At 41.1% G+C, this 18335-nt stretch overlaps 1 protein-coding gene across 1 annotated transcript in view; it reads left to right on the forward strand.

The window, feature by feature from the left end:
* Slc17a6 (solute carrier family 17 member 6) overlaps positions 1-18335 on the forward strand; it is a 40638-nt gene that overhangs the window by 10010 nt on the left and 12293 nt on the right. The window contains exons 4-7 of the mRNA XM_041657013.1: positions 11428-11542; positions 12595-12682; positions 13784-13870; positions 17220-17362. Coding sequence (XP_041512947.1) covers positions 11428-11542; positions 12595-12682; positions 13784-13870; positions 17220-17362 — 433 coding nt within the window. The remainder of the gene's footprint in view (positions 1-11427; positions 11543-12594; positions 12683-13783; positions 13871-17219; positions 17363-18335) is intronic.

Genomic DNA, 18335 nt, shown 5'->3' on the forward strand with positions numbered 1-18335 from the left:
CTGGAAGATTGTCCCATGACTGTAAGAAATTTAAACATTTTATGTGCAAAAAAGAATAGAACGCCATGCATTTTCTTAATGTAAAAGAGGCAACAATAGAAAGCATGGAGATGAAACATCCAAATGCTTGCCTTAGAACTTCTACCAATGTGCATTTTCCTTAATAAAAATAAAACACTTTCAGTAGATTTTTTTACTTGCTTTCCTGATTCTAAAGAATGTTTTGTCAGTTTGATTTTTATAAAGAGATGAATGACATTTTTAGGGTTAACAACTTCACATGATCTCAGATCTAGGCCTGCACAATTTTTTCTAAGTCTTTCTCCTTCTGAGAAATCAAGCATCAATGATATATTCAACTAATAACTTAACAGAATGAGCTCTGGGAATGAGTTCCTAAGATCTGACACCAATCATACAAAGCTACTGTAACCTATGTATCTATGTATGCATCTACTGGTGTCTTTTTTTTCTTTTCTAGCATCTATTTTTATCTTCCATCCATCTATTATCTACCATCTATCAGTATCAAATTGCCATATATCTATTATTTGTCTGACTCTTTTCTTCCTCTGTCTCTACTTACCCTTTCACTAAAAAGTCAACCTCCAGATGCAGTTTCTTAGCCCTCAGTGAGAAACATTTCCAATCTCTTCTACATGAGAAAAATCATTTAGACTTCAAGCAAAGAGCTTGCTGCAGGGGACCACCATCCTTCCGGGCAGAAGTGGTTTCTAGGTACCCAGTCTTTTGTGGCCAAAGGTTAGCTTTTCTATCTCATTCACCAAGTAGCCGATCACACGTCTAGCTTCTTTGTCATTGTGAGGCCGATAGGTTAGGTACCTGGGGTAATGGAGCCTTTTATTATTTTTTCTAACAAAAGAAAATACCCTTTACCACAAGATAAATGATGGAAAGATAGGCTGGAGCGGGGCGGAGTCTCCAAGGACTTGCACGTGCTTTGCTGACAGTGGCCTTTCTCTCTCTCCATTCTACAAACCCCTCTCCCCCTCCCAGCTCTGGTTTCTACATTGCACCGGTGGGCAGACGCAGACGCACTGCAGCTTCTGGGTGGGGGAAGCGCGGGGCGTTTTGCAGGAAAGTCAGGTAGGCAGCTGGTAGGATAATTCTCCCGCTGCTTTATGCCACCACTGGGGCAGTCTAATTTCTCTGTCGTGAGTGATGAAGTCATTTTTACAACTTAATGATGTACCAAGGGACACAGAGGGCTGCCTCCAGCCTGTGCTATCCTCTTTTTTTTTTCTTCTTTTAAATATGAGAACAGGCATCAGATGTGACAAAGGGAGGGGCTCAGGCCCCAATTTGATTAGATTAAATAGATTAAAACTGCCTGAATCAGTCTATTCTTGCAAACTGCAGGAGGGAATTAGTCCCACACCTGGGGTGAGAACACGAGTCTCCTCTTAAGTAACAAGCCAAATGGCAGCAAGTTGATTGTCTTAGGGAAGACAGATGTCCATTGCAAGGGTGACAAGCCACCAGTTTTTCCTGTCTGCAGGGCAAATCTTTCTGGGGTCCAGGTGATTCTCCAGGGTACTGGGGGCAGAAGATCACAGAAATGTACCTCTCGCTCCTGGCAGCCGAAGTGCATGTTAATCACGCATGGGTCGCTTATGATGTAGGTATTGTTGGCATTTGCAAGGTTTCCAGTCCCCGTAGAGGCTCAGAGTCTCCTCCCCTGGTTATTCACAACCAGTCCTGCACAAGATGGTAGAGTGGGTGATCATTCCACGCATAAGAGAAAGTGGAATGTGGGGGAGGGGCGGGGAGAGGTGGGGAAGGGAAGGAATATGATCAAAATGGTTTTATGAAATTATCAAAAAAATAACACGCTTTAAAAAAAAAGAGAAATAGCAGTAGTGTGTGTGTGTGTGTGTGTGTGTGTGTGTGTGTGTGTGTGTGTGTGCAGGCACGCCTGCGCGTGTTTGTGTGTGTCTGAGTGCCTGTATGTTCACAAGTGTAACATGGAAAGGAACCCAATAGAAATTAGTTCTTCACCTGAAAGGACTCAGAATTTATTTTGTCCGTGTTATTTGAGCGAAATAATGAGAAAACCAAGTTTAATCTGCTTTCGTATAATTTTGAAAAACAACTTAAATAAGCAAATGTCCTTCATTTTATGTCATAGATTCTCATATTGAGCTTTGAAAAAAATTAAGAGCACCCATAAGTTTCTAATGCTTTTGTAGAACAAAGAAAATAATTACGCATTAGTTGATAAATTTCATTCCATTTTGTTCTGCTTCAATTTCTCACAGCCTTATCTGACTAATGACCGTACCATGTGTGGGTTCCTGTGTTAGAAGTCAGCTATGAGCTATCAAAAAGAAGGCTAAACAACATAAAATGTCTAATTTAGATCTATCTCACTATATATACATATATATTTCTATATGTATTATATATATTTTCTAAATATATATTTCTATTATATTTTATAAATTTATTTAGTAAAGAAAGTTCTTTAGTTCATTGTTGAAATGTGTATTTACTGGAAGCTTTTATTTACAGTTAGGATTCCAGTATACATTTAAATAAATGATAGTAACATAAATACATTTTTACATGCTGTGGAGAAATGACTTTTACAATTCAAAATTAAAGATGAACCAAATTGGCAAACATTCATTTCAGGTAAATTTTCTTTTTTTTTTTTACAAATACTTTTAATATAAAGTTGAATATTTCCTTGCTCATTCTTCACCCTCACATAGAGAAAAAGACAGTCAACATTAAATTAGTTTCTTTATTTAGAAGGATTACCAAGGAAACAGAAAAAAGAACTAAGACCTTGAATATAAATTCAAATTCAAAGATTAATTTATAAATATGTAATTGGTTAGTCATATTACCTTGATATTCTTCTGCAACACAAATTCATTAAAATGTTCTTAAATAAACTGTCTTGTTTCATGTTGTTAGATGCATTTGATTGATGGAAAAACAATGAAAGCACACTTTAAAGGAATTTAAAAACACCAGGATTGTGAAATCCAGTTCCTAGGTGTGAAAAATCAGTTCCTGGCCTGAGGATGCCTGACAGTAATGTCACTTAATGTAAACACTGAAGAAGGATAGAGACTCCACAGTTGAATAAAATATAAACAAGAATCTAGCTTTTAGGGAGCAGGAGTGGTAGATGGCTCAGAAGTTGTGAGCACTTGCTGTTCCTGCAGAACACCTGGGTTTGGCTCCCAGCACCCCCCCTAAGCACCTCAAGGTGGCCTGGGATTCTAGTCACAAGTGATCTGCCTCTAAGGGCTCCTGCACACAAGCCATGCACATAAACTCCGGTAGGCATACACACTTAAAAATAGCCCGTACATTCCTTTTTATAAAGAATCTAGCTTTTAGTCAAAAGCAAGGAAAGGTGGAGTCAGCCCCTCTGAGTTGGAGCAGAGGAGCTCTGGGAAGGAGGAGCGAGCAAGTGTGCTCAGGAAACTTTCCAGGTGTGTGACAGCCTAGAATTTTAAGTCAAAACACAGAAAAATGGACAACTTCTATACAGGGCTATAGGAGGGTAGGAAGCAAAAGGAATGCAGTTTACAAACCTTCTTCCTAGTTGTTATGCTTTTCCCAAGAGGAACACATTGAATTAGAGGCAAACACAACTGCACACATCACTTGTGTGTTCTTGTCTTCCTTTCTCATATGGCCCCGTATGATGAGTGTCTTGGCACTTCATTTGCTCATGAGAGAAACAAGCACAGAATTAGCTGAGTTACTTTCTGTAATACAACCAAAGATTAAGAGATGGAGCCAGGTGTGACCCCAGGAGCTCTGATTTCGAGTGATGTTCTTTGCTAAGCACACTGTTTCTCTCAACTTAATCATGTGGTTGGTTTGTTTTTGTTGTTGTTATTGTTTTGAAACAGAGTCTCAGTGTGTAGATCAGGCTGGCTTTGAACTCAAAGAGGTCCTTCTGCCTCTGCCGCCTGAGTGTGGGATTAAGGCTTGTGTAACCATGCCCAGTTTATATGGACTTCCTTGAAATGTATGTGTGTGTGTGTGTGTGTGTGTGTGTGTGTGTGTGCGCGCGCGCGCGTGCACTCATGTGCATGAGTGAAGGTGCATGCGTATCACAGTGTGGGTCTGGTCAGAGGAAAGGCTTGGATGTCAGTCGTCACCCTCTGTAGCATTTGGGACACTATCTCTTTGTTGTTACCTGTTCACATAAAGGTACAGGCCCACAAGCTATGAGGCACTTTCCTGTCTCCACTTGTTGTCTCACCATAGGTATGATGACATTTCTGAGACCCACTCCCTAGATTTTCTGGCTTCTGGAGATTGAACTCAAGCTTCCATGCTTGTCCTTTAACTCAGCAACTATATCAAGTAAGGTTTTGTCATCAGGAACACCCTAGATTCCAATCCAGGGCTGGTAACCTGCAGCCATCTAAAGAAAGTAGTTCAGTCTCCTAGAATTGACAAGACATTATAACTACAGCCTAGAATTTTAAGTCAAAAAACAGAAAAATGGACAACTGGTTTAAAGGCATCGAGGCAGAGAAGGTACAAAGAGCAAAGGTTGGTTATTGCTTGCACACCAGGCCATCGGTACATCTTTGTTAGCGTCTTTGCACAAATGTATTAAATGCTCATTTCATAAGAACATGCCTCTACCCAGAACATTTTACTAGTGCCACATAGCTTGAATAAGCACATACCCTGGCTCCATTCTCCAAGACACAAATGTGGGAAGTGATGGAGATAAAAAGAATTTCTGGAGTGGGCCTTATAAAAATGTATTGTTAACAACTTTAGGGACATCTGTCAAAGAAGACCAATTGGAAATCAAAGTAGTTTGTGTGTGTGTGTGTGTGTGTGTGTGTGTGTGAGAGAGAGGGGGGGGGATTAAGGAATTAAGGTAGGTAGAGGGTTAAGGTAGATAGAGTGTTATCCACATCCTAATATCATTATTTGTTTCCTTATATGTTTGAGAGATGGTGGGGCATCGATTAAAAGACTAATGGATATCAATCAATCCAGTGTTGCTTAATGGGAGATAGTATTCCTAGTACATTTGTTTTGTGCACTTTATGCTTCTAGAAATTCAATGTGACATGAAACCACTGGGCATTGTGCAGTCATTGAAATAGCATTACCATCTAATTGGGGCAGAGTTGTTATGGGAGGAAGAGGCTGAGGAGTGGTAGCTCTCTGAATAGCACTGTCCTCTTCCATAGCACTTTCGTTTAATATTCACGCTATTCCCTTGACTGGAGCTTCAGTGTGTACATTTATAGGTGCAAAAAGCGAGACATCCAAATGTCAGTGATGACCACTCACCCAAGGGCATCCTCTGAAGGAAGCCAGTTGGTATTTGAATTCTCTCACTGTAATGACTGAATTTATGTTCTTTTAAAAAAAGATTTACTGACTTTTATTTTTGTACATACATACCTATACAGGCTAGAAATGGCATAAGATGCCCTGAAACAAGAGTTACAGTGCTTGCAAGCACCAACATGGATGCTGGATACTGACCTCGGGTCCTCTGGAAGAACAGCAAGTGCTCTTCACTACTGAGTTGTATCTCCAGCTTCACTTTTACCTGGCACAATGTCTGCCTGTATAAATACCTCAAGCAAAACATGCTTGCTATTTAGCCATTCTGACTAGCAGCGTAGGCAAAATCAAGCTGAAGAATTTGGCTCTTGATCCTCTTTTACTTTGTGTTAATTTTTGCATCTTGAAGACAGTTTGGTTGCTAAAGTGCTTGCTACATGCATCAGGGCCTGTTTGATCCCCAGAGCACAGGTAAAAATGCTAGGTGTAGCAGTAGGCTCTTGTAATCCCAGCATTGGGGAGCTAGAGATGGTGGATTCCTGGAGCCTGCTCATTGGCCCACTGGCCTAGCATACGTGATGAGTTCTAGGCTATTTCTGTCTCCCTAAACATGGATGACTCCTGCAGAAAGACATCCAAGGTTGTTCTCTGGCCCCTGTATGCACAGGCCCTCACAGACACACAAACATGACATCTTTCATTCCAGCATGTGCTTCTGGTTTTCCTGTTTCTGCCCTCTGTGAAGAAAGAAAGCCCATACTATAGGCCTTCCTCTGTATGCCCCCCCCCTTTTGTGATGACTGGGGTTACCTAATACTGTTAAACCTGTGAAGCTCAGAGCAGAACCAGCAAGATCGCTGGGATTCTGAGACATGCAGTTCTCAGGTCTATACATTCCCAGTGAGCCTCAGAATTTATTTTAGCAAGGCCTTCACCCATCATTATGTTTGCCTGAGTGGAGACTCCATAGTGCTGAACTCTTCTTGGTTTGTAGCTTCTTTTCCCAGTCAGCTCTACACCTGCAATTTCTTTACTGAAATCTAGACTTTCTGTACAAAATGTCAACTGTATTTATAATGATCTGTTCTGACGGATGGTGATCTAAAGACGCTCTTAGAACCCAGTCAGGGACACTTGTGTGTGTGTGTGTGTGTGTGTGTGTGTGTGTGTGGTGTGGTGGGGGAGTACACTAGACTCCAATCCTCATTCCCCACTGCTGATACCACCTACCTATCAATAAGGCTGTTGTTTTTCAAAGGTTTTGTTAACTTCTCTGCTTCTGGCACTGTTTAGCATGCCGCTGCTGCTGCTCTTATGCTACTGTTGATTTTAGTAATAGGATGCCTGAATTCTACAAATGACCCAGCAAGTGCAAGCCAGCATTCTCAGCTTTCTGTGTATATGACCTGAGGAGCTGTTGAGGCTTTTCCTGTGCTGATTATACTATTTGTGCAGGAAGTACAGGAAGACTAGAGATAGTAGTTTTCTTCCTTCCTTCTTTCCTTCCTTCCTCCTCCTTCTCTTCTTCTTCTTCTTCTCCTTCTCCTTCTTCTTCTTCTTCTTCTTCTTCTTCTTCTTCTTCTTCTTTTTCTTCTTCTTCTTCTTCCTCCTCCTCCTCCTCCTCCTCCTTTTTCTAAAAATTCTGTTTGTTTATTTGTGGGGGAGTGTGCCATGGTGTGCATGTGAAAATCAGAACACGACTTGGGAAAGTTAGTTCTGTCCTCCCGCCATGTGAGTCTCAGGAGTCAGAGACAGGTCATCAGTCTTGGCAGCAAGAGTCTTTACCTTCTGGTCCATCTCTGTGGCCCTAGGAGTAGCTTTTTTAATGTCATTGTCAATGGATTAAAATGAGACTCTAGAGCCGATTCACACATTATAGTTTAATGGCTCATACTGGTGGATACATTCTTGTGTGCCAGGCACCTGACTGTCATCCAGAACAACCTTAGGAGCTATGTCCACCCAATGGCTCCACACTTGCCTTCTATAAGCTGATACTCCTTGAATGCTTAGGATGCACTCTACTGTGTCCATTGTATATAATCAAAAATCTGTACCACTGAGCCTGGTTGACATCCCTGTTTTGAAGATACTGAATGAAGCACAGAACCATGCACAAGCTGCTTTAGGTTCATCTCTTCGTGACAATGGCAAAGGTGACCTTTGAACCCAAGCCCTGTAGGTCTGGGTTGAAGTCAACCATCTTAACCATGGCACGACGCTAATGTTCTTATTTTAATTATAGCATGGTTCCTTTTTGTTTATTAAACAGCGATTGTTGAGTACATATTAATTTTGTAAACAAATGGATATTGCTATGAGTCTCCATGCACGTATCCCATGTGCTTTGATGCTATCCAGCTTCCTTCTACCCTCTGTCTTCTGTTGCTCCATTGTTCTTCCTCCTCACAGTTTCTTCCTTGCTATGCTATCAACTCTTTCATACATTTTATTTTTATTTTGTCTTAGTTCTTTGAGAATTTTGTACAGTGCACTTTAATTATATTTGTCCCCTTCCCCTAACTTCTTCCCAGATGCATCTCTTCTCCCACCAAAAGAGAGCCAGCTTTGTGTTCTCTTTTCTCCCCAACCCACCCAGTCCAACTTGTGCTATTCATATACCAGCAGGTATATAGCCTTGCAAGGTGAGGGCTGCTTGTTCATCCCGGCCACCTGGCTAGCTTAGCCCTGAAATAACCACACAGAAACTGTGTTAATTAAATCACTGCCTGGCCCATTAGCTCTAAGTTCTTATTGGCTAACTCTTACATCTTAGTTTAACCCATTTCTAATAATCTGTATATCACCATGTGGCTTACTGGGGAAAATTCCCAGCATCTGTCTCTGGCAGATCCATGGCATCTCTCCAACTCCACCCTTCTTTCTCCCAGCATTCAGTTCTGTCTTCTCTGCCTACCTGAACTCTGCCCTATCAAGAGGCCCAAAGCAGTTACTTTATTAACCAATGAAAGCAACACAATGACAGAAGGACCTTCTACACCACCCTAGAGTGTAGTCAATCAAGCAAGGGCTACATCTTTAAAGAATAATCATACATAATTTACTATGTATTGTTCATGTGCTATGCCTTAGCAGATGCTGTCTGAGAACTGCATGATATGGCATTATCATCCTACAAACAGACAACACACCTACACAAATAAAAAATAGCTTGAGCACTAGGCAACATAATCAAATAGTAGATAGTCCATCTTTGACTAAAATACCACTATAGGACACATGGCTAGACCAGAAAACAGGGCATCATTGAAGATGGCCAAACATGTGGTACAGTGTATTAGGGACCCAAGAAAAACAGATCAGATGGTGGCTGAAGAGGATTGAAAAACATGGATAGGACAGGAGGCTTATATGTATGATTGTTCATAATACAACCACTTCTAATTCTGAGCACTTGTGATTCATTCCTTCCTATTGCAATTTCTGCCTTTGTTGTATTCATGTCCAAGACATGGACAGGAGGCTTTTCTTTGAAAGCTTAGCTTCCTGGTCACCCTCAGTAGAATATGATTTCCCTTGTATTTCTGTTAGACTTTGTCAATTACTGCTTCCAGGTTCCTTGTTTTTCTCTTTCCTTCTCCTGGTACACTCTGAGCCTTCTTCAGGCTTCTTGATTGTCAGTAATAATAACCTTATCAAAAGAGCCAGGGCCTAGGTTCACTTCACAGTCTCATTACTTTCTGTTTCCTTTGCCAGTTTTTCTGAGGCATTTTTCTTATTTGAGAAATGAGGGGAGGAAAAAAAAGTCTAACTCGGGCAGTCCGTTCTTCAGAAGATTAGCTGAAATCAGAGTTAGAGGCAGTATAGCAAGTGCTCTGAGAATCTTCCTCCCCTATCTGAGTACAATACACGCCTCCATATCCAGCCAAGCAAGGGTTTGAAGCAGTGTACACAGGTGCACTGTGAGTGGAAAAGCATCATCAGCCCTGGCAGAGTGACAAGAGGAAGCACAAAGGCTTTCCACACAGGGTAAGACTCCTGCTGCTCCAAAATGCAATTACTTTGATACTCAGTTGCCTAGCAATTGTCTAAAATTAAATAAGATCCTAATCTCATTTACCTTCAAAAAGTTTGATACACTTTACTCCTAATAAGTTAGAATAAAGTTAGTGTCTTTCCAGAAACAATGATAATGTTTAGAATGACAGTTGGGGGGAATTCCTAACTTAGAAGCATTCAGAGATTGTTGTGTGGTTATAGAAGCAGAAACACTCTAGGATATAGAAAGACTCTGTAGTAAAGGACATCTACAAGGAATGATGTGGGTGAATTAATACCTGTGTTGATGTGACCTTTAGTGGTTGTGGAGTTACAGCCTGTGAGGTCTTAGCATGATTTAAATTTAGCTCTGATTGTGGTTGGCATTCAACAAATAGTTTATAACTGATTCCACTTTGGGGCTGATTTTGTTGCCTATATGATATCTGATAGTTGCTGCAGACATTGTCTGTTGGGATTGGGAGGGAGAATGCCATTGGTATCTACTGGGTCAAGTTCAAGGATGGAATTAAACATCAGTTCATGCATAAGACAACATTCAATAACTGAGGATTATCCCTCCAGAATGTCAGTAGTCCTGAACTCGAGATTCCAAACTAAGGAGAGGTATAAGAATTCACCTCCTTCCAACTAATTTATGGACAGTACCATTTTAAAACTCTTCGCAGCAGAGAGAAGGTCATGGCAGGAAGTTATGCTCATAGAAAGCAAATTCAATCCAGATTATCCCAACATAGCTACAAGAAGGCAAATGTGCTGAACAAACCAGATAGAATTGTTTACAGCTGCCCATCCCAAAGTGTAGCATACTGTATTATCTTTGACTCCAAATGGAACATGCCATGACTGAGGCAAGAGGGGGCAGAGTGTTTGCATGAGGTGGGTTAACCTATCTCCAGTGAGGAGGAAAGGAAGGCAGATGTGGTTACAGATCTTAAGAAAATTATCAAGCATAGGTTCAAACTTGTCCCTCTGAATGGAGTTGACAGTGGGAAGGCTGGGGCAGACTGAGGAGCCACTGGCAGTGGCTCCAGGATTTATCACTACGGCTTGTACTGGCTTTTGGGGAACCTGTTCTCTTTAGATGGATACCTTGCTCAGCCTAGATATAGTAGGGATGGCCTTGGACCTTCCCTAAAGCAATGTGCCTAATGGTCTCTGAGCAGCGGATGGAGGTGGGATGAGGGGGAGGTAAGTGAAAGGAATAGGAGGAGGGGAGGGAGTAGAAACTTGAATTGGTATGTATAATAAAAAAGATAGTTTGTTTTCTTTAAAAAAAGAAAAGAAAAAAGTAAAATTATCTGCCTTGATGTTTGACTTTAACTGAATACATCTCTGAATATTGAATACATCTCTGGAAAAATTGTAGCATCAACGAGGCAACCAAGCCAGACTGAACAGAAAGATTCAAGTGTGACTTGGTGACACTGGGTTAGAGCCTTGGGAAGAGTGTGCTCCTCAAACTTCTCTGCAAGGGGTCAGCTCTGGCATTCTCACTGATGTGTTTTACCTCTTAGTGAGAAAAGTACAGAATCTTTATAAGTGATTAAGTTAAATGAGAATTTTAGTTCCAAAAGAAAAAAAAACTTTAACAATTTTATATCTGATATTTTCTTTTTTTAAATTGATTTTTATTTAGCTCTACATTTTTCTCTGCTCCCTTTTCTTCAGTTATTGTGGATATATGATTCTGTGGGTGTACTTCAGACAAAATCTGCTCACTTCTGTATCCCACAATGAAGAAAAAGAGGAAGAAAAAAAAAGAAAATTGACACTGGTACATTAAGGAAGACAAGCACCTGCTGTGAGATCCAACCTTGTGATGTCTGGAGCATTGAACTAGGATTGCTTTTGGCCCATTCTTATTTTTTTTTTGTTCGTTTGTTTGTTTGCACATCAAATAATGTGTAACTTTAAGGTAATTCAAGGATCCATCTATGACAGCTAGGCAATCTACATAAGAATTATTTTCTTCTGTTAGGAGAACGTCTACTTTAAAACTGGTTGTAGTTTTTCCTAACCACTTGAGTTGACCCAAGGAGTCTTGAGCTGTCCAAGTCTTGCTGAGTCCCATGTCTTCCCATCTCTGTCTTCCAGGGTCTTTGGGGCTGCAATACTGCTCACCTCGACCCTCAATATGTTGATCCCGTCGGCAGCCAGAGTGCATTATGGATGTGTCATCTTTGTTAGGATATTGCAAGGGCTTGTGGAGGTAAGAACTACAGAGGGCATCATTTCACTTTTGTCTCCATGGATAAAGAGATGCTAACTGAAACACACAATGTTAAAATAAAAAGTGAGGCATGGGAATGTAAGGGGATCAATCTATTTGGGGTTCATGCCCAAGGCTGCATGCATGCATGCTGAACAGACAAGTGCCCCCCCCCCATACCAATGAACTATATTCCTAGGACTTGAAAGCATTTTTTGAAAAATTAATTTTTAAATTGTGTTTTGATTATGTGTAGGTGTACATGTCTGCATGTGAGCATGTACACATGAGGGCAGGTACCAGAGGAGGCCAGAGGCATTGGATCCTCTGGAGCTGGAGTCAGAGACTGTTGTGGCCAGAAGCTTGGGTTCAACTTAACTGCCAAGTCATCCCTCCAGTCTCCTTGAGAATTTTATCTTGTGTCCATTTTCCTTTAATACACTGATGTGTTTGTTTATCATATTCTTAGTCATGTCACGATACAAATTGGTTCTTGATGAAGTATCCTGAAGACTTTGATGGAACGTCTTTAAAAAACCCAAGTTTGACCTATAAACTGCCCCTTCTCTACATGGAATATGATAGAAGTAGATAATTATAAAAAAAATCAAGAGGATCATTCTTTCAAAATGGAAAAATAAAATATGATAGAATCAAAATTATAGAAAGGGCCAGTTATTGTTAATGTCAATTTCTAGATAGCTGAACTCTGATTTAGGGTCCTTGTATTTGGGGACCACTCAATGTAGTGCCTCACAATAGGTGTCCAAATTTCACAAGATGTTTAGAATTGCAGGCAAACTGATTGGGGGAGAGTCGTATCTCCCGCTTTAATGATAAGAGAATTAGGGTGAGAGAAAAGCCTAAGAGATGAGGTCATCTGAAGAGGCTGTGTGCAGTCATGGTCTGGGCAAAAATGTCTCAGATAGAATTTCATGGGTTCAGTAGGAGCCTGTTGGTACCATCTGATTAGAATCAGGCTCTGGGGAGGGGATGTATAATTTCCAAGTGCCCCTGCATCCTAATTGGACATGTTTGTTTTCCCACCACAGGGTGTCACCTATCCAGCCTGTCATGGGATATGGAGCAAGTGGGCCCCTCCTTTGGAAAGGAGTAGGTTGGCTACCACCTCCTTTTGTGGTGAGCATCGCATACTTGTGGTGGGTTAACAGTTAGGGAATGGATAATGAGTTAAAGTTTGATAAAGTATCTGGGTTTTGACAACTATTTTAATTCTGTAACTCTCACTGCCATATTTAAACCAGCTTTTCATTGTGTTTTGTATTGTTTTAGAAGTTGGACCATTTTCAAATGCATGAATTGGTAGTTTCATTCCTGTTTATTTACTTCTTACTTTTGAGATAGCTATGTAGAACTGACTGGCCTGAAAATCCCTGTGTAGACCAGGCTGGCTTTGAACTCACAGAGATATGCCTGTCTCTGCCTCCTGAGTGCTGATATAGAAGGCCTGGCCATCTTAAAAGATTTTTTTTTTTGAGTACCAGATAGTTAGGCAAGAAAATTTTCATTTCTAAACCAAGAGACAATAAAGCTCACTTTCAAATTCAGAGCTACTGTAAATAACGCACCCATAATAAACTATCAGCAATGTTATTACCTGTAAATGCTGAATTTGTACACATTAAGACATGGACTTTAAGATATTCTAGCTTTTGTCTCTATCTGAGATACTATTTTCACAATCATTTTTGATAAGTTTTGAAATAAAAGTAGAAAACACTATGCAAAGATAAAACTGCATGGTAATGTACAAGACAATACATGCCTTTCTAAAAAGATTTATTAATATTTTTCTGATGTGGGAATATTTGTCCGTATGTATGTAAGTGCACCTAGTGTCTAGTGCCCTCAGAGGCCAGAAAAGAATACCACATCCCCTAATACTGGAGGTATGGATGGTGCTCTGTCACTGTGTGGGTTCTGGGAACAGAGCACAGGTCCTCTGCAAGAGCAATGAGTACTTTTAATCACCTCTCCATTCCATACCCGGCTACAGCTCTTTAAATTTGCTATGTCCTAACTACCTTGGTGTGATCCGAGGTGTGGTCCCGTGGTTTTGTGTAAGGATGCGTAGGGTGAAGATGTATTTGCTGGGGTAGAGTGCATGTGTGTGTGCATTCATGGATGACGTTGTTGTATGTGTTTGTGTGAGCCAGTCCTGGCACATGCAAGGAGAAAACTTGTATTGCACTCCCTTATTTTCCTTCTCTTCCCCTCTAGGTTCCTATGCTGGAGCAGTCATTGCGATGCCCTTAGCGGGTATTCTCGTGCAGTACACCGGATGGTCTTCGGTATTTTATGTGTATGGTATGTTACATGTGTTTCCAATAGAGTTATGTGTAGTCTAAGATGAACTTGATTGCTTACAATGCACAATTTATTTATTTTCTCATCTTAAATACTCTTTATGTTCTGAAGAGAGAAAAGAAAGCTTTTACCTGTTACTTTCCCGCCATCGCTGTATCTTGTGTTAAAGAGCAATCATGTTGTTAACTAAGAGTCTGATATGATATTAAGTAATGTGCTTCTGATTGTGAGGGGGAAAAAGAGGCTCCTGCTCAGAAACTGCTGAGGGTTAAGCTCTAGTGCGTTTCATTTGTATTTTAATAAATAAAGCTTGCCTGAAGATCAGGGAGTAAAACAACCACACTGGTCAGCTTTACAGACCAGGCAGTGGGGACACACACCTTTAATCCCAATAGCCATACCAGTTGCCATAGAAACCGGGTGGTGCATGCTTTTAGTCCCAGTGGTACGTTCCTTTAATCCCAGGCCTAAAGGGGAATATAAGACAGGAGGAGACAGCTCTCAATCTCAGTCTCATTCTGAGATTGCTGGAGGCAGAATCGCCATTTTTTGGACTGAGGTTGAGATAAGAACCAATGGCTGCTTTGCTTTTCCTCTCTGTGAGTTGAACCCCAACTTCTGTCTCTGAGTTTTATTAACCGTGCTACTATTGTTTTTTTTTGGCCACTTTCTTGATTCTGCCTCCTCAGGGTGAATGGGTGTGTGCGGCAGGAAGATGGAGGTCCTGCTAATTCATCAATCAGTTTTGATATAATGTCAATAATAACCATTCATGGAAAAAGAAATTAAATCCATTGAATTCCCACACTGAAATTAAGATATCCTACTGAAGATGTACTAGTAAGAAGCTGAAGGCTTTCCAGATTGCCCTGGAGGTTCTTGTTCCAAGGTGTCTAATACCGTCTTTGGGTGTGGGCACAAGGATCTGAAAGACTAAACACATGGTGCTGTAGAGCGGTGTCTGGCTGCCTCTGAGTTTGGCCACAACCACTTGTTCTTATGTTGAAATAGTCTCAAAATGGCAAATGCATCTTCTTAGAGAATGTTAACAAACAGTGCTTTATCATGAGGGGTCGGCCTTTGGGTAATGAAGATGTGGGTAACTGGATAGATTTTTTTGGATCTGTGAATGCTCTGTAGTGTAAACCATTTATGTGTTTGCCTCTCTCTCTCTCTCTCTCTCTCTCTCTCTCTCTCTCTCTCTCGTGTGTATGAGTGCACACACATGTGTGTGTGTGTATGTGTATCATATGTATGCCAAGGCGTGTGTATGGAGGACAAAAAACTATTTGTTGGAGTCAGTTCTCTCCTTCCACCACGTAAATTCTGGGACTGGAACTCAGCTGTGTTAGAAAAGTTGTTGTCATCTGCTGGGCCATCTCTCTGGGCCCCTCGAGAGAACTTTTCCATTAGGTTTCACAAGGGTCTGTGACTCAACAGTTTGTACATTGTATGGCTACTTGCTACCCTGATTTGGCTTAGTTTATGAATTACTTGAAGATATTTTAGGACTCTAAAGTTATAGAAACATCTCAAATGTTTGTTGTTTCTTAATGTTGAAAGGAAGTTTTCTAAAGAGAGAAAGGGCATGGGGTTGAGTGAGTGGGAAGGAGGGGAAGATATGGGGGGAGTCGGGTGAGTGGAAACTATGATCAGAAAATGGAAGGAAAAATTATTTTCAACAAAAATATATTGCAAAAAAAGGAATGTGAATTCAAGTATGCCTTTGTGTCTCCTTAAATCTCATTTAATATTATGAATCAAAGGATAAGCATTAGATATTTGAAAAATCATACAAAGCATGCTAGCTTGCTGTCTGTGACAGAAACTGGATCTTGAATAAAACATTCTGTTTTTGCTTTAAATATTAATATGCTAAACCTTGGACAGTAGAGTAAATGGAAGAATTTAAAAGCTATACAAACCCCAAGTGGCTCAGGACACAGGACATGAATCTGGTTCTGGTCCATGGTAGTGATGAAGAGAGTGACACCCAGCATGTGTTTGATAAGTTCAACTAGTGAACATAACGTGCAGTTCCAGGCATGCTAGACAGACACATCAGAGGAACTCAATGCACGAGCGTCAAGGTATGGAATGCTCAGCTAGTAAGTGCTCTGTGTGTGACGCCCACTGCCCTTTGAGGTGTAAACAGCATCTCCTTTTTTGTGTGAGTGCCAAAACTGGGCCTTGTAGTACACCCTGAAATCCCAGCACTTAGGACACTGGGGCAAGAGGATTCTGACTTAGAGGTCAGGCTACAACATAAAGCAGCATGACCCTGATTCACAAAACTAAAACCTTTTTTATTTTATAGTGGATGTCTGGAGTGGTCTGTTCTTCAAGGATTTATGCAATCAACGAATGACACAGTTGAGATTTTAGACTAGGAAAATCCTGCCATAGCAACTGCATCTATCAGAGATTTACACAACATCTGGCCTCAAATCACATTTGTTTCCATGTTCAGTAATTAAAGGGAAGAGAGAACACGAGAAGCTATGGACAGCATTAAGGAAGATGTCTTAGAGACTAAGCAGAGAAGCAAGAAGTATTAGTGAGCTCAGGAGCCTTCAGATTGGCACCCAAGAGACAAGGCAGAGAGGCTGAAAAAAAATGCATGGCCAGTAGTGGGGAATGCAGGATAAATCACTTGGAATTTCTCCTCTTGTTAATGCTTACAGATTTGTAGTTTACAGCAAGAATACACATTCATGGTGAGGGTGATAAATTAAGAAGAGAATTGGAAGGGAGAGAAAACAGTTTATGGCCCAGGAATGTAACCTACCAGTCCAAGAAAAAAAGTCAATGAAGTCTGAACTAGTGTACCCAGTGTATGGGCACATCATGTGAAGGGCTTCTGTATTAGTTGTGGAGGTCTATAATCATCTAATGTGGTCATTTAGGCTAGCAAACTCTTCTGTATTTTACTTCAAAACTGTGAGTAAATAAGAAAAGGATTCACCTCTCACTCTATGGGATCCTCCAAAATGAATAACTTGGTCTTGTTCCTTATTCTTCCACTGTCTGGCATTGTGTCTAGCCTGGGACAGCTCGGGAACAGAGTATGAGATGCGTGACTAAGCTCCCAACTTCTATCATGTAGTAGCTGCTTGTGAGTACTTTGGATATCAGTACTACCTAACTAGAGACAAAGATACGAACCGTGGTGCCAGCCTCTGAGAAACCTGATGTCCAGAGACAGAGGACAGGAAGCAGTAGCTGAAGTCAGTGCGCACACCAAACCAAATGATCCTCATGGAGATTACTGTGTCTCTTCAACCTTTAACTGTTAACTCTATTTCTGAGACTGTCTTTGATCCCCTCCTTGTTAATCCTTTGTTTGCAGGAAGCTTTGGCATGGTCTGGTACATGTTCTGGCTTCTGGTGTCTTATGAGAGTCCTGCAAAGCATCCTACCATTACGGACGAAGAACGTAGGTACATAGAAGAGAGCATTGGAGAGAGCGCGAATCTGTTAGGCGCAATGGAAGTAAGCATCTCATTATGGCGTCTATACCTAATTTTGCTGTTCACCCCACATTCCTGGCTTAACTGTGCTACAGTTCCTCTTTAAGTAAAAGCTTGGCACCAATCTCTCTCTCTCTCTCTCTCTCTCTCTCTCTCTCTCCCACTCCCATCCCTTCTCCATGATCTTCCAGAATGATTGCTATCTTCTTCACTTTTTTTCAAAGAAAAGCAGATGGGTTAAGTGGTTCTCTACCTGTGGGCTGTTATCTCTCTGACAAACCTCTGTCTCTAAAAAATATACACATTACAGTTCGTAATGATAGCAAAATTACTGTTATGATGTAGCAATGAAAATAGTTTTATGGTTGTGGGTCACCAAAACCTGGGACTTGTAATAAGGGTCACAGCATTATGAGGGTTGAAAAACAGTGGGTTAGAGGAACAGCACAGTCTGAATTTCCGCCTCCTCTACCCCATTGCCTTTTTTCCCTTTTTTTTAAAAAAATTTATTAATTTATTAAGGATTTCTGCCTCCTCTCCGCCACTGCCTCCCATTTCCCTCCCCCTCCCCCAACCAAGTCCCCCTCCCTCATCCGCTAGAAGAGCAATCAGGGTTCCCTGACCTGTGTTAAGCCCAAGGACCGCCCACCTCTATTCAGGTCTAGTAAGGTGAGCATCCAAACTGCCTAGGCTCCCACAAAGCCAGTACGTGCAGTAGGATCAAAAACCCACTGCCATTGTTCTTGAGTTCTCAGTAGTCCTCATTGTCCGCTATGTTCAGCTAGTCCGGATTTATCCCATGCTTTTTCAGACCCAGTTTTTATTGAGTTCTACATCTTTCTCTGCTCCACTTCCTGCTTCTCCCCTCTCCGCTCCAACCCTCCCCCAAGGTCCCCATGCTCCCAATATACTCAGGAGATCTTGTCTTTTTCTACTTCCCATGTAGATCAGATCTCTGTATGTCTCTCTTAGTGTCTGCATTGTTGTCTAAGTTC

This window comes from Microtus oregoni, unplaced genomic scaffold (genome assembly GCF_018167655.1).
Source record: "Microtus oregoni isolate MIOR12 unplaced genomic scaffold, Mior012 000000F_ref0000247, whole genome shotgun sequence".
NCBI classification, from domain to species: domain Eukaryota; kingdom Metazoa; phylum Chordata; class Mammalia; order Rodentia; family Cricetidae; genus Microtus; species Microtus oregoni.